At 49.5% G+C, this 13872-nt stretch overlaps 6 protein-coding genes across 6 annotated transcripts; 4 read left to right on the top strand and 2 right to left on the bottom strand.

The window, feature by feature from the left end:
• Positions 1-847: 847 nt before the first annotated feature.
• On the top strand, positions 848-2656 carry PHATRDRAFT_29793 (predicted protein). Its single transcript, XM_002183380.1, has one exon. The coding sequence runs from the start codon at positions 1018-1020 to the stop codon at positions 2290-2292; it is 1275 nt and encodes a 424-aa protein (XP_002183416.1). The 5' UTR covers positions 848-1017; the 3' UTR covers positions 2293-2656.
• A 942-nt stretch (positions 2657-3598) lies between these two features.
• PHATRDRAFT_22666 (predicted protein) lies at positions 3599-5597 on the bottom strand (the record flags this gene model as incomplete). Its single annotated transcript, XM_002183242.1, has 2 exons — positions 4913-5597; positions 3599-4720 (listed from the first exon to the last, which is right to left on the bottom strand). The coding sequence occupies exons 1-2, from the start codon at positions 5429-5431 to the stop codon at positions 3599-3601; spliced, it is 1641 nt and encodes a 546-aa protein (XP_002183278.1). The 5' UTR covers positions 5432-5597.
• A 683-nt stretch (positions 5598-6280) lies between these two features.
• PHATRDRAFT_48720 (predicted protein) lies at positions 6281-7544 on the top strand (the record flags this gene model as incomplete). Its single annotated transcript, XM_002183379.1, has 1 exon — positions 6281-7544. The coding sequence occupies exon 1, from the start codon at positions 6609-6611 to the stop codon at positions 7542-7544; it is 936 nt and encodes a 311-aa protein (XP_002183415.1). The 5' UTR covers positions 6281-6608.
• Positions 7545-7995: 451 nt separating this feature from the next.
• On the top strand, positions 7996-10519 carry PHATRDRAFT_48718 (predicted protein). Its single transcript, XM_002183378.1, has 2 exons — positions 7996-8707; positions 8794-10519. Exon 2 carries the CDS (start codon positions 9100-9102, stop codon positions 10444-10446), a length of 1347 nt encoding a protein of 448 aa, XP_002183414.1. The 5' UTR covers positions 7996-8707; positions 8794-9099; the 3' UTR covers positions 10447-10519.
• Positions 10520-10913: 394 nt separating this feature from the next.
• PHATRDRAFT_48717 (predicted protein) lies at positions 10914-13067 on the top strand (the record flags this gene model as incomplete). Its single annotated transcript, XM_002183377.1, has 1 exon — positions 10914-13067. The coding sequence occupies exon 1, from the start codon at positions 11004-11006 to the stop codon at positions 13065-13067; it is 2064 nt and encodes a 687-aa protein (XP_002183413.1). The 5' UTR covers positions 10914-11003.
• A 224-nt stretch (positions 13068-13291) lies between these two features.
• Positions 13292-13717, bottom strand: PHATRDRAFT_15371 (predicted protein; the record flags this gene model as incomplete). The annotated part of the gene is made up of 1 exon (XM_002183241.1): positions 13292-13717. A coding segment is annotated over one exon (426 nt), but the record flags the coding sequence as incomplete, so codon positions are not given.
• Between the last annotated feature and the right edge of the window lie 155 nt (positions 13718-13872).

The raw sequence follows: 13872 nt of genomic DNA, 5'->3' as shown, positions 1-13872 counted from the left end.
AATTGTCTCCGTCCGAATCTGAGGCCGTTGCCGTAATGCAGCCATCGGATGAAGCCGTATACACGTACCAAAGACCACGGTGTATGGTGGGAGCATTTTCGTTGTCTTGAAACGAAAGGGACGACAAGAGCGCACAGCTCTCGGCCTGAGTATTTTCCATAAAAGAGGAGAGGGAGACGTCTCCAACAGTGTCGAAAGGCAAGGAAGGAATCGTTTGGGAGGCTGAACAAGCAGGATTTGACGCCTGTCCAGAAGTAAACCCAATGCAAAGCGCGAAGCAAATACTGCGGATCATGGCTTACGTGTTTGTATTGAAGGTGGTAGATTTAGCGTATTCTGTTGTATCAAATGGAGATCCACTAGATTTGTGACCAGAAATAAAGTCAGAGGTTGTCCACGGAATTGGAGATATGGGAGGCAATCCCGACTACGATATGATGCGTAGATTTCTACCTATCTATCTTTCCCCGACGTGAATCTTTCGTACCGTAGTCATCCTTCACTATCAGGGCCTCTCGATGAAATAGCAAACCAAAAATTGCTGCCGACCTTTCTCTATTGACAATGATTGTGCGTCACCAAAAACACGGAATGAGAAGAGGTCATCCATTCCAAAAATTGCTCGAAATGACATAAGCCACAAACTGGCCGTCAATACTTATAAATAGTGCAGAAGGACCAAACACGTTTTGAATTTGAAACCTTGTGGATCTTTCGTTTTGGCATTCTCACGGCGCCGAATTCTCACGTTCGGTGTACCGCTGACGGATGGACAGCGGCCATCCAAGTTGTGTGCGTCGCGAACTCGTCACGGATTTTCATTGGCCTTTCCATTCGCTTTGACAAGCTCCACAGCTGCCATAGCCCAAGGAACGAACCGTCGCCCTGCTGTGACTTCCTCCCATTCATACGGGAAGCCCTGCTGTATTCGGGAAAAGAATCTTCTGCACGACACGAGACACCGCCGGCACGTGCGATGCGGAACACCGCAGTCGAACCTTTCGTGTTGAATTTGTGATGGGCACTTTATCTTGTCGAGAACGCATGATAAGTACCGCTACACTCTGGGTCGCTTCCTTACTGGTCCTGTTCCCCATGAGACGGCGACTGGTGGGAGGGTTCATGGCCGAGTACAGGACGCCCCGATTCACAAAAGCACGAACAAGGCTGCGATGGAACCGAAACACGTTGGGATCCGTAAATACTAGGATCCCCACTGCCTCGAGCGGGACGGCACGCCAAATCGTACGCTTGTTCGCACAGTCTCAGCAGACAGACAAAATACACATTCACGATGAAGACGAGCAACAACAGAAATGTTCCTTACCGACCGTGGCTTCCATTTTAACAACCTCCTATCTTGATTTAGTTAGTGTAGAAGTACCCGAGCCCGAAGAGTCTGTCATACATCTCTTGTCCACGGCCCTGGATCTGCCATGGGAAACCGGGTATCGAGACTTGCGCAAGATTTTAATGCGGCCTCAGTCCCAAAGTATCCCGTCTTCGAACAATTTGTTGGCCAATCAAGTACTAACCGCCGTGCAATTCAAAACCTATCAGGCCTTGCTCGTCCGCCGGAAAACGATGGAACCCATTCAATATTTAACTGGCCAGTGGGATTTTCTGGATTACGTCTTGACTGTCCGACATCCATTGCTCTGTCCCCGCCCCGAGACGGAAGAACTGGTGGAGCTTGTGCGGGAAGATCTTGCTACGCTAGCTGCCAAAAACAACAGTGACCGTTGCCGTCTACGGATACTGGACGTGGGCTGTGGGACTGGATGCATTGGAGTTTCTTTGGCTGCTAAACTTCCGAATAGCTTCGTCGAGGCAATCGATGTCGAACACGTGGCTGTCGCAACCGCTACGGAAAACGCCGAGCGAGTACTCGGCGCACAATATCAAGCTCGCTTTAACGCGCAACTTTGCGAGGCCGAAGTGTTCGACGTGGCTACGGTCCAAGATCGTTTCGATGCGGTCGTTAGCAACCCGCCCTATATACCCCGCGCTGACATGGGAACGTTGGAAACTACGGTTGTTGACTTTGAAAGCGAGACCGCCCTCTGCGGAGGAGAGGATGGACTGGATGTTGTACGTAGTATTGTGAAGAAGCTACCGTTCTGGTGTGTCGAAAATGCCGTTTGCTGGATGGAGGTTGATCCGACCCATCCAGCTTTACTTCGAAAATGGCTGGAAAGCGATTGCTCACTGGGCGTCGTCTTTGTACACACGTACCGGGACCTCTACGGCAACGATCGCTTCGTGAAACTAAGGGTAACTCGAACGAAGTAAGGCTGTGGTACCTTGCTCCATTCAACTATGACAGTGCAGTGCATGGAATGGCTTGCTTTAGAAAATCTCTGGTGTGAGTATAGAGCAAACCATGTTCTATCGTCTGATCCGAATGGCCCCCTGTCAACTACTTTACTGCTCGATGTGGGATCTATCTTGAAGGCTGGTAGTTGGAATACGTCTATTGATTAAATAGCTGCTTACTGTTAAAAAGAATAGAAGCGAAAATGGTTGTGGGATGATGAGGTTGCCATTTAAAGGCCACTTCATGGCGGCAGAATGAGGCTCAATTTTTTGGTGCTTGAAGGATCTTGGTCAAGCTGCTGCTCATCCTCTGTTCGGAGTATTTCCATACTGGCCTCTCCAATATCCAGAGCTTCCTGAAGGAGTACCGATGTACTCACATGGAGAATATCATTTTCGGTAGAATCCGGAAAGACGGAAAGCAGCAGCTGAAGACTTGGGAATACTGCACGACAAGGGCCCACTCGAGACGAAGTTTGGGCGAGCTCAACGCCGGCATTCGTTTGTTGATTACTCTGGGAGGGCTTGTTCATCATGGATGCGCGTACTTCTTGATTTGAAAGAGGCGTAGAGAGTATGTCCAGTGTTTCTTCCTTTACGGTGAGTTCATCGTATGCTTCTCGCCAATGAAGTTTGATCGATGCTTGACGGTATCGGGATCTCCCAACCCTCGCAGAAAAGATGTGTTGGTCCCTTCGGCATTTTGGCGTTGGTCTTTTGTCAAATTTATATTCGCAGTTTTCGACACGTGCCCATCGCACTTTCTGTAGTATATTTATACCTCTTGAAGATTCGTCAAGACTGTTGTATCAAACGTTATTTTAAAAACCAAAAAACGCCAGAGCGAAGCCGTGAAGTTTTGTTTAAATTATAGTGGACTACCGCTACTTCAATAGTTAATATAGATACGTGGCATCGTATTCCGAATCGAAACAGACGACAAATTATAGGCTTCTTATTTGCATCGAGACGGGAAACACTGTCGGACGAGGGCTACATCAGATATAAAACCGATAGCGTCTTACAGTTAGGGTACGCAAACTGAGGGTAAATGAAAAGCATGTAATCCGTAGTCAACACTAGGTCTTGATTACCGAGGATATTGGGGCATTCATCATTTACGTTTAAACATAGCTGTGGGTTTCTTTGAAAATAGGTACTCGGAGTAAAATCGTGAGCTTATGAGGATATTTACCATTCTGTTACTCTTCCTCTAGTTTCGTGGCACCGACAACAGCTCCAGCAGTGCTCTTGGTGAAAGGAAAAGGCACTCGTATGTAGCCTATCCCATCATTTCCGGATTTGGTTGGGCATTTCTCCCCATTTGTTTGCCAGCCCGCATGACTTCGTCCACGAGCAGTAGCTGGTTGGCCAAGACCGTGGCCAGATGCAAGCCTTGACGTTTGACCCGGACATTGTCCCATACACCCTGTTCCGCGCTCAACATGGGTTCCCCCGTTTTGACATCCAAACCAATCGCCATGTTGGTTGAGTTGCGTTCATCCTGAAGTTTCAGCAGGACGTCCTGGACGTCAAAACCCGAATTAGCGGCGAGCGTTTTGGGAATGACCAAAAGCGCCTGTGCGTACGCTTGTACGCCCAGTTTCGTTTTGCCTTTGAGCGTGGGCACGACTTTGTGCAGTAAATGTTCCGAAGCGGCAATTTCAAAGGCGCCGCCTCCGGGCACGAGGGCGCCGTCTTCTACGGCATTTTTGACGGCCCGTAAGCCGTCTTTGGCGGCGTCTTTGATTTGTTCGGTCGTCAACTTATTTGGTCCCTGTAAAAGTAGAGTCCCGGACTGTGAATTGGGGCAGTCTTCCACGAACGTGTACTTGTCTTCGCCGTAGGTGACTTGCTTGACGCTACCGGCGTAGCCCAGCATGCTGGTTTCCAAATCTTCGAGACTGAGAATGATACTACCGCCGGTTGCGAGCGTGAGACGTTCCATATTGCGACGTTTGGCCCGACGCAGGCAAAGGATACCTTCCTTGGCGAACATGTCCAAGCTCAACGGATCCACACCTTTTTGATTGATGATGCAAAAGGTCTCGCCGTCTGCACAGGCTTGGCGCTTGAATTCCACAATGCGCCGACAACGCTCGTCCAACCAAACACGTTCACTTTCGACGAGCTTTTCGCGTTCTTCGGCAGTGGAGTAGACGAAACCGGCCTGCGTTTCGGTTTGTTCGTATTCGAGCGAGATGTTGCAGGTCATGACCTTGACGTTGAGGAGTTGTGTGGGCATGTCGGGGTGGCGGGCACCGTGATCGAGCACTAAACCGGCAACGAATTTGGAATCGACGGCCCGGTGGCGAGCCAAAGTGAGTATTTCCACGCGGTGCAAGTCGAGCGGCGTGTCTGGTTCGTATATCGTTTGAATGGCCGAGACGACCGCCGAAGACATCTAGATAAAAGCGTAAGCGTAGACAAAGTTATAATGGACAGTGTGAGGAAAGGAAAGAGGGGTTGATGGTGTATGACTGTGAGTAAGCAAAGAGACGCCAGAGTGACAACGGGGGCATCCTTGAATTCCGGTATGGCACGGTACGAAATAACTACTCAGCTAACGCTACCACAACAACAAAAGCGCACGTACCTGATCCACAAGAGGACCGTCGAGTTTGGTCGCCAGAGAGGTCCGGGCAATTTGCTGCAATAGATCCCGATTATGGATTAGATCCGGATGAGCTACGGCAAATGCTTTCAGGACTTCCAAACAGGCATCCCGTGCCGTATCGAGTCCATCGGTGAGTACCCGTGGGTGCAATCCTTCCCGTACGAGGAGTTCGGCTTGTCGGAGCAATTCTCCCGTCAACAAGACGACCGACGTGGTTCCGTCACCGGTGACGTCGTCCTGTGCCGTAGCGGTACGGGCAATGAGCGCTGCGGTGGGATGCTGTATCTGCATTTCTTTCAGCAAGGTGAGTCCATCTTTGGTCAACTTGAGTTGCTCAATCGTCCCCCCGACGAGCAGTTTCAAAGTTCCCGTGGGTCCCAAGTTGGACTTGAGTACGTTGGAGAGTCCGACAGCAGCGGCGACGTTGACCTGGAGTGCCTGTTGACGCGAGACAATCTCGGCGTTGGGAGAAATTTCGTGCAGCGTTGAATTGCTCATGCTGCGGGGAAGAATGACGAGGACGAAGAGGAAGTTTGGTGCGCGGAAGGTGGAATAGGAACTAACTGTAACTGTAAATGTGCGAGTGAAAGAACGATCGGGAGTGAACAATTTAGATCGTAATGGATCGTATGGGACAAAGGCGTTGACGGTATAACTGGTAGTGCAATAGTCGTTGTTGTTGTTGTTGTTGTTGTTGGTAGCGGTGTAGGTCAGCAAACAAGCTCGAGAGCGGTAACGGCAGCCTACAACGAATCCATGGTCGATTTCGGAATGCCGGGCGGACCATGGATGGCTTGATGGTACCCGGTAGGCGGGACAGCCAGACGGAATTCCCCTCTGAACAAAAAGTACGTTCGCCTGAATATGTACATCGCTCACCCTTCCCACAAGGGTCGTCGGACACACATGTTCTGTGGACGCGATTGTCGTCAAAGACTCGGGGGGAATCGTGGGAACAACTTGAATTTATTCCAACGGATCCGTAACCATAGTGCATGTCGGCAATTGTCCATATTAGATAGAAGACGTCCTTTTAGCTAAATTAAATTTCAGTCGGCACACTTGACGAGCAAATTGTACAGTCTATCAAAAATTGCACGTGGGAATCCTCGTAGTTGCACGCCGGTCGGCGAGGCTGGCTGGGGAGGCGTAGTACTTGAAATATCGACCTGCAAGAATACCTACTGTGTCGTGTATTCATGTATTTTTGTATATGTATGTGTGTGGACTCGATTCGGCAGGAAAGTGGTCGTACAAAAGCCCCTAAAAGCCCAAGAAGCGAGTCTCCAACACAGCCCCGAAATACCCAGTGCAATTGACAGTGAGTAGCCTGATGGTGCTGTAGAGCCTTCCCGTGCCAACAGCAAAATCCAACCGTATTGTGAGAGAAGAGCCGGGATTGACTGACAGTCAAGTTCGTTGATTGGTATTCTACAGTAACGTTGTGGTGGTCAAGGCCGTTTCGTTTGTTTGTTTGTTTGTTTGTTCGTTCGGTTGCCAGAGAAGCACTCGTCCATAGGAATTTCTCTCGACGTCGAGCGCCAGAGCGCACCTCTTCGAATTATTCTTCAGGAACCCGAGTCTACGCCTTGCCCTTTCTACCGTCGCTACGTCTCCGCCACGCTAACACCGTGGTAACGTAATACTGACGGCTTTCCGGGTAAGCGTGTGAAAGATGCAGTCACTCGTAGATAATCTTTGTCGATGTTGGGACACCGCCGGTACCAAGGCAGCAGTGTCCCCACCGGCAACTCCCACCGTCTGGTCCGAGTGCATAGCGGCATCTGACGTTCCCGAAGTGGGGGATTTATCCCTACCGATATCGCCCACGCGACAGTCCACCTTTTCTTCCAACGCAACCCCGGATATGAAACGACGGACCCGAAGTCTCGCACTAAGAGACAAACAGTGGGATGCCTTGTTTGAAGGCCAACAACCGCAACGCTCCCCAACAACCCCGTCGCGACCCACCTTGATCAATATCGAGCCCCGGAGATATCGTTCGGAATCGGCGGTGACGAAAGAACCAGTCCGTTCGGAAAAGGCTTTGGCTACACCGGCGCAAAGACACCCCGGGGCCAAACGAAAACGTCCCGCCGACATTTTTCGGACCAAGCCACGGACACCCTCGCGCTCGGGATCCGTCGGTGCCAACGCTACCAACTCCTTTTCACGATTTCTGTCCCGGAATCCCGCCCTCGCCAGCACCTTGTGTTTCGCTTCGCCGGTACACAGCAACGCCGAACCCGAGGTCGTGCCGCTCGACGAAGTTACCAGTGTCGTGTCGGATTCCCACACCCTCCATACCCAAGACGATACCATTGCCTCGACGGTCTACTACGAAGAAGTCAAACTGGCGGGAATGCAACAGCACTCGCCGCTCATGCCGTTGTTTCCCGAAACGAGCATCCGGGACGGTGACATCATCAGACTCAGCGACCCCGACGAACGGCGACGTACACGCACCTCGCCAGTGGTACCTTCGGCACACGTCCTAGCTTGGAAAGAGCCCACATTAGCGGATTCCCGGCAGCCGCATGGCGGACCGGATGCTTCCCTTCCACCCATGACCAAAAGTAGTAGCGACAGTACCCGCCAATCGGATGCTTAAAATAGCAGATTGGATCAGCTACTATCAATCAGTACGATTTGATGCTGTACTATTTGTATTACGTAATTCTGTCCTCTCTGTGCTGGAGTCATACCGTAGACTCCAAAAAACCAACAGGTGAAGACACAAGCGTCCCGACCGAATGAAAACCTCAAACAACCATAGAACAGGATCCGGAAATAGGTACCTGTAAATCATCAACAGTCTGGTTTGCTTGTATGTCTTGTTACGCCGGCAGGATAAGAGAGAACCCGGATTCATAGTTTCCGCTACCAGATGTTGCGTATCTGAATACAGTCTGAACGACTCCCAAGAAATATGAACAAGATGAGTTTCCATTATTTCTTTCTGTTAAATGTGATCAAATTCTGTCAATCGAAAGAAGAGATCCGTTCGTCTTCTGTCGAACAATCGTCTATGTTGAAAATCGTGGAAGTGCAGTCGGTAGCGGAACCCTTTCTCTTTAAAGCCGCCGTGGACGACAGGGCGTCCACTGTCTTTCGCATGGAACCCTGTAAAAGTAAGTGACATCCGGCATTAAAATCGAGGCTTTCTATTCCGTTGGGCACCCAAAAGACTCGCAATGAAGTCCGGTATTCTGGCAATGCCATATGTCGCAGTTTGCGTTAACGGGTCGTTATCGTCGAAACGATTGATTCCACGTACGCTTTGGGACAGTCCAACGCGTTTGGAATCTTTCAACATCGCCGTTGGAAGGTTTTGGAGGGTGCAGGAACGGCGCGAAAGTGTTGCCGTCCGCAAGGGTTTAGCCGGACCGTCCGGCCGACCTTGGACCTCGAAGGAAGTGGCAGAGGGCGCGACCTCATCTACGTTTCTTCGCTGGTCTCGATAGTTCCTTGGGGGCTAGCAAGTGTCTCCGATACAAGCTGACATGAAATCTCGTTCTTTGTTTGTGCGCCTACTCTTTCTGGATTCTTACTTTCGATCCGCCCAGTGTTTCTCGACATTTTCTCTAATACCTGATCCAACTGGTGCTGCTTCAGCATTGCTACACATGTCAGCTACAGTTACTACATCGATGCATGTTCTGTAAATTGTTGACTGTGAAAGTGAAAACAAAGAGCCTTGCATGATTGGAACGGCAATTAAACTCCACGCAATCACTTTCATTACATCAAAAGGCTTTTTTATTAAAAAGTAAAGTGAGTCTTATCTACTGTTGTCAACAAGAAAATATAATCTGATCATATCGGGATTGACTGCGAGTATTTGCTCGGTTTCCTCGCAGGGATCATTCTTGTCAAAAGCGGCAAACAAAAGGAGGGGCTCAACGATTGATAAGACGAAAAACTACTGACCGTTACATTACGATGCAGAGGTGCCGACGTCCCCCAGTCGTGGCGCTGACTGTGAATTTGGGAAGTCCAACACTTGTCCGTCCTCTCAGAATTCGAAAATGTTCGTGCGGCAGAGCTCGATGGAATAACAACTGACACGTCTTTTCATAATTTTTCGATCCCGATGACGACGCGTACTAACGAAACAAAAACTTCCATCAAGACAAGAGGGGCAGACGGAATATGCTGTTGAAACGATGGCCGCCTTTCTAGAAAGTTGGCACGAAGCTGCCATCACATCACTTGGCCTTTTCTGGACCGCATTTTGGGCATTTGCGTTAGGCTACCTTATCTCTTCTATGATCCAAGTTTTTGTGACGCGAAAAAAAATGCAAGAACTCATGGGCGTTGAAGGCGTAAAGTCAATTGCCTTGGCAACTTTTTTCGGCTTTGTGAGCTCTTCGTGCAGCTTCGCCGCTTTGTCTGGAGCCCGTTCTCTTTTCGCCAAAGGGGCTGGCCTTGTACCAGCTTTGTCGTTTCTTTTGGCTTCGACCAATCTCGTAATCGAGCTAGGAATCGTAATTGCCGTCTTCCTGAGCTGGGAATTTGTGGTTGGTGAATATGTCGGAGGGATTATTCTAATTCTGTTAACGTGGCTCCTGGTCCATTTTACGACACGGTTTGCTCCCGTGGAAGAAGCACGTCAGCGAGCGCTAAAGCATGAAAATGCTGGTAGCGAAGGCCAAGGTAGCCACGGCAATCAAAGAAGACGGAATGAAGGCGAGAGTATGAAAGATGGCGCAAGTCGCGACAAGAGGAACAGCGACACGGAAAGGGAGGTAGAAGACGGAGATGCTTCCGACGATGACGATCACGAATCCAGAGATGAAGATAACCAAGGTAGCATGAAGCCGCACAAGTTTTTTGCCAAGGATTCATGGGAACAGGTGGCAATGCGCTACTTCATGGAGTGGAACATGGTTTGGAAAGATGTAACAGTTGGCTTTACTGTTGCTGGCATTGTCTCCGCTTTTGTGCCCAATTCATTTTTCAATTGGTTGTTCATAAGCGGGGACGACCCATCTTTCTGGGAATTGCTCGAAGAATGCTTGGTCGGCCCTGTTGCTGCCTTTTTCACGTTTATTGGCTCCATGGGAAACATTCCACTGGCCGCGGTCCTCTTTGAGAACGGCGTTTCGTTTGCCGGGATAATGGCATTTATATTCTCAGACCTTGTTGTGATCCCCATCATTCGAATCAATGCAAAGTACTACGGATTGAAGATGGCGTTGTACATTTTAGGAGTCTTTTTGACTGTGTTGGTCGCCACGGCACTGATTTTGTACTATGTCTTCGACGTCATCGGAATCTTACCGTCTCCGGAAAGCGTTGACTCTTTGAGCGAACGGGACTTTTTTGAACTCAATTATACGTTTGGTTTGAACATCATCTTCCTCGTAATGTCTGTTGGCCTGTTTGGCTGGTACTTTGCAAAGCATGGCTTTGGCTGGTCGATGGGCGGCACCGTCATCGAGATTGGGTTGTTTTGGCTTGCTCTGGCTTCGTACATATGGTTGATTGGTGGATTGCTTGCCATTGTTTAGATTGAAGATTTGTATTCGTTGATTCATGTAGCAGTACTTACTTTTCTAAAGCCACATCTGAACGTTTTCTGACAAACTATATTCATTTGAAGCTGCTAGAGACCTAGTTCATCAGATTACCGTTTCGTTCGTGTCAAGCATACTTTTTATTTGCTTTGTTTGATGTGACCATCCTTTTATCTCTTACTTTCTATTTAAAACTATTCCACTGGGGTGTGACTGTGAAAAAGAAAAACGATTGGTTGTTGTTTGCAAGCTAGGCAGTTCCAGTACGAAGCGATCTGTAGTCTATGATACTTATGACTTATGCCTTATGATGCAAAATGTAGCTAATATCAACTGTAAGTTATGATTGTGCTGGAGTGTTTTTGATTGGGCAATTGGATGTTGTCTCGCGTCAACGATGGTGGCGCGATTGAAAGAAGTCATGGGACCCACAGTCGCAAAAAACCGAGTTTGCGCATCTACAGCGATACTACAATGGTGGTATGTTGCTGCTTGGACTTGCATGAGGCTGTCATGTGAAGTGACTAGGCAATTTAACAATCTACATCAACATGAGTGAAAGCGTCTGGTCCAAGACGATTTTGGTAGCGCTGCTCCGATTATTCATTTGCCTCTACGTCTTTCCATTTCTGCTGGTCGGCGTTCATTTACATGCCGTCGCTTCCTCCCACCAGACGCTCTTCGTATATATACAACGTAAAGAATCAGGAGAAGCTATTGGTGTAGATAGGGAAACACGAAAAAATATCTACGGAACCTCGCCGTCGATTGGGGGTGATAACGGCGTCGATGACGCTGTCATCACGGGAGTATACGACTACGTTCAAGAAGGTTTATTCGTTTGGCGAGAGTCGCAACATATAAAGTCGTCGTCGTGGACTCGATTTTCTTGGCCTGATATTACTTCAAACAGATTCACTTCCCCGCGTGATGGCTTTTCGATCACCGACATTTCGTCGGTAGTAAGTCCAACAAGGTTAAGTCGTTCCAGAGATAGCTCCGAGTGGTGCTTGTATGCAGGACGGGATTGGAAAAAAGTTGCTTGTCACGAAGGATCAGCCGTAGTGGGTGAATACATCGACACCGATACTGTTAGCGGTGCTGTAGACACATCATCGCAAAATGACAAGATTCGCATACAGATCCAATATATTTCTTCGTTCGATCGGTGGAGACATGGGTCTGCTTCATCGCCATTTGGCTACCGAACAACAATCAAACTTAAGCCGTGGCAGCGCATGCTTCTGGAAAAACCCGCGACGCTGTTTTGGATGGGGATCAATATTGGTCTAGCGTTTGTATATTGGAATCGGCGTATTGCAGTCTCGTCCGTTGCCAAAGTGTATAGCAAGATGATGCATGATGGAGAAATATGGCGCGGGCTGTCCGGTGCGACGGCCCATTTCGAGACTTGGCATTTATTCTTCAATATGCAGGCTCTATACAGTTTGGGATCTGAGTTAGAAAGCAATGATGGTAGCACCAAATATTCCAGTGTCACGTTCTTTATGTACACAGCATCGCTCGTGCTTTGGACTACCATTTTTTGGTTGCTTTTGGAAACACTAAAGCGACGATTTGAAAGCGCAATGTCACCGGTCGCATCGGGGGATTCTCCGACTGTTGGATTTTCCGGCGTCTTGTTTGCCTGGATGGTGGTGGCCTCGCTCGAACAATCTCAGACTTGTCCAGTGCATTTTCTGCCGAGTCTGTGTTTTGTCACGCACGAATTTGTTGGCTTCCGGTTCAACTTTGCCCCGCTCGTACAGCTTGGCATTGCTCAAGTGTTGCTGCCCCGTGTTAGTCTAACGGGACATTTGGCAGGAATTTTATCCGGGTTGGCACTGCACTGGGGCTTGTTGCCCTTGGCATATACGCAACCAGCCGTTTTGTTACCCACCTTGTACGCGATGTATCTGAAATTCGTTTGTCCCACTACTCAAGTGTTTAGTACAAGGCTCGGCTCGAACGACACTTCGGACCGTGTCGCACGATTCTCGCACCAATGGGGGTTGAAGATCGTTTTGGCCATGTCAAGCTGGACGTTTGGCGTCATGAATGCACTAACGATTTGCTTTGGACTAGTTGTTGGCTATGGGCACTGGAATAGTGGTAAGCTACCGAAAGATATAAGAGTGGTGAAGGGGTGGATGATCACGGTTGTCTTGGCATGTTTATTGGACGCTATGAGCGTAGCAGGCTGGACACTTTTGGTCCCTGGCGCCTCGCGCCTACCGGCAGCAATCGCACCTACGTCTGTAATGGTCATCCGATGGGTAGCCTTTATGACGAGTTTGGCTGGGGCGGCTTGTCATTTGACGCCAACCGGTAGCACCGGTGATAGTGGCGATGAGGCTAATACTAGTGGTATATTTGACATGGTACTCGGATGGACTGTGGTCCAGCCAGCGACGGTGTTGGCTCATGCTTGGTCCCGAGATCGTGTCTTGCCGACCGGTGTCTTTGCCGGACCTGGACAAGCGCTAGGGGGCGTGTCGTGCTCTACCGAGCTTGCTTCCTCGACGCGACCAACCCGTTGGGGTGGACAGGGGTATCGTCTCGGTGCAAAAGTAGACGATCGAAACCATGACACGGAGCTCTCCGTGGTGCTGTAAGGCTTTTGGAATCCGTGCACTTGTGTCCAGGGGAGCAGTGAGGGTTTTACTTTGGCCTCATCTAGAGTGTGGGCGATACCGACAAGAAGAGATCCTCGTGAACCCTAAATTTTCAAGTAACGAAAATCGCTGACAGCATAGTTTACTTTAGTGTGTATCGCGAACAGAGAGCCATCGATAGTTTGTTTGATTCAGTGTGTACGCTGCCGACGTCTGTAGTGTCTTCACGGCTTGGTAACATCTCCTTTTCGTCGGTAGGTGGCCGCCACTTCGGGATCGACTTGATCCAGAATGAACTCCATGGCGGTTTCGAATTCCGGAATGTTGCGCATTTCAAACTTGGCACCATCCCGCAGAAAAGCCACCATATCCCCGTCGCCGAACAATCGTTTGGCGGTACGCAGCTCGACAATGTCGGGATAAACAATTTCGGCCATGTCCTTGCCACCAATACCGGAAGTTACCCGAATGCGACGGGAGGTGATCTTGTAACGGACCCAGGCCTGCCGGGCCCACGCTGCCGCGGCCGGGATTATACCCACCACGGTGAGAATGGAAATAGTGGGGACAATTGTTTCGGTAATGGCGGGCGGGCCTTCGTAGTAGACTTCTTCCGGAGCCAGTGTCGTTTTGGGCTTGACACCGGTACTACTGCTACTCTCGCTGCCTCCTTTGCGTTTGCCGCGTTTGGCCTGTACAAAAAAAACGGGGCACGAGCAAACGAAAAAGGTTGAGAATGGAGTTGTTGGGGTTGCCTGTTGAGGCCGAATGAGCGACAGGAATCGGCTCCCTATTGTGCTTGTCG

Source organism: Phaeodactylum tricornutum, chromosome 19 (genome assembly GCF_000150955.2).
Source record: "Phaeodactylum tricornutum CCAP 1055/1 chromosome 19, whole genome shotgun sequence".
Taxonomy (NCBI): domain Eukaryota; phylum Bacillariophyta; class Bacillariophyceae; order Surirellales; family Neidiaceae; genus Phaeodactylum; species Phaeodactylum tricornutum.
Note: the sequence above shows the minus strand (reverse complement) of the source record. Positions and strands in the feature narration are given on the sequence as shown.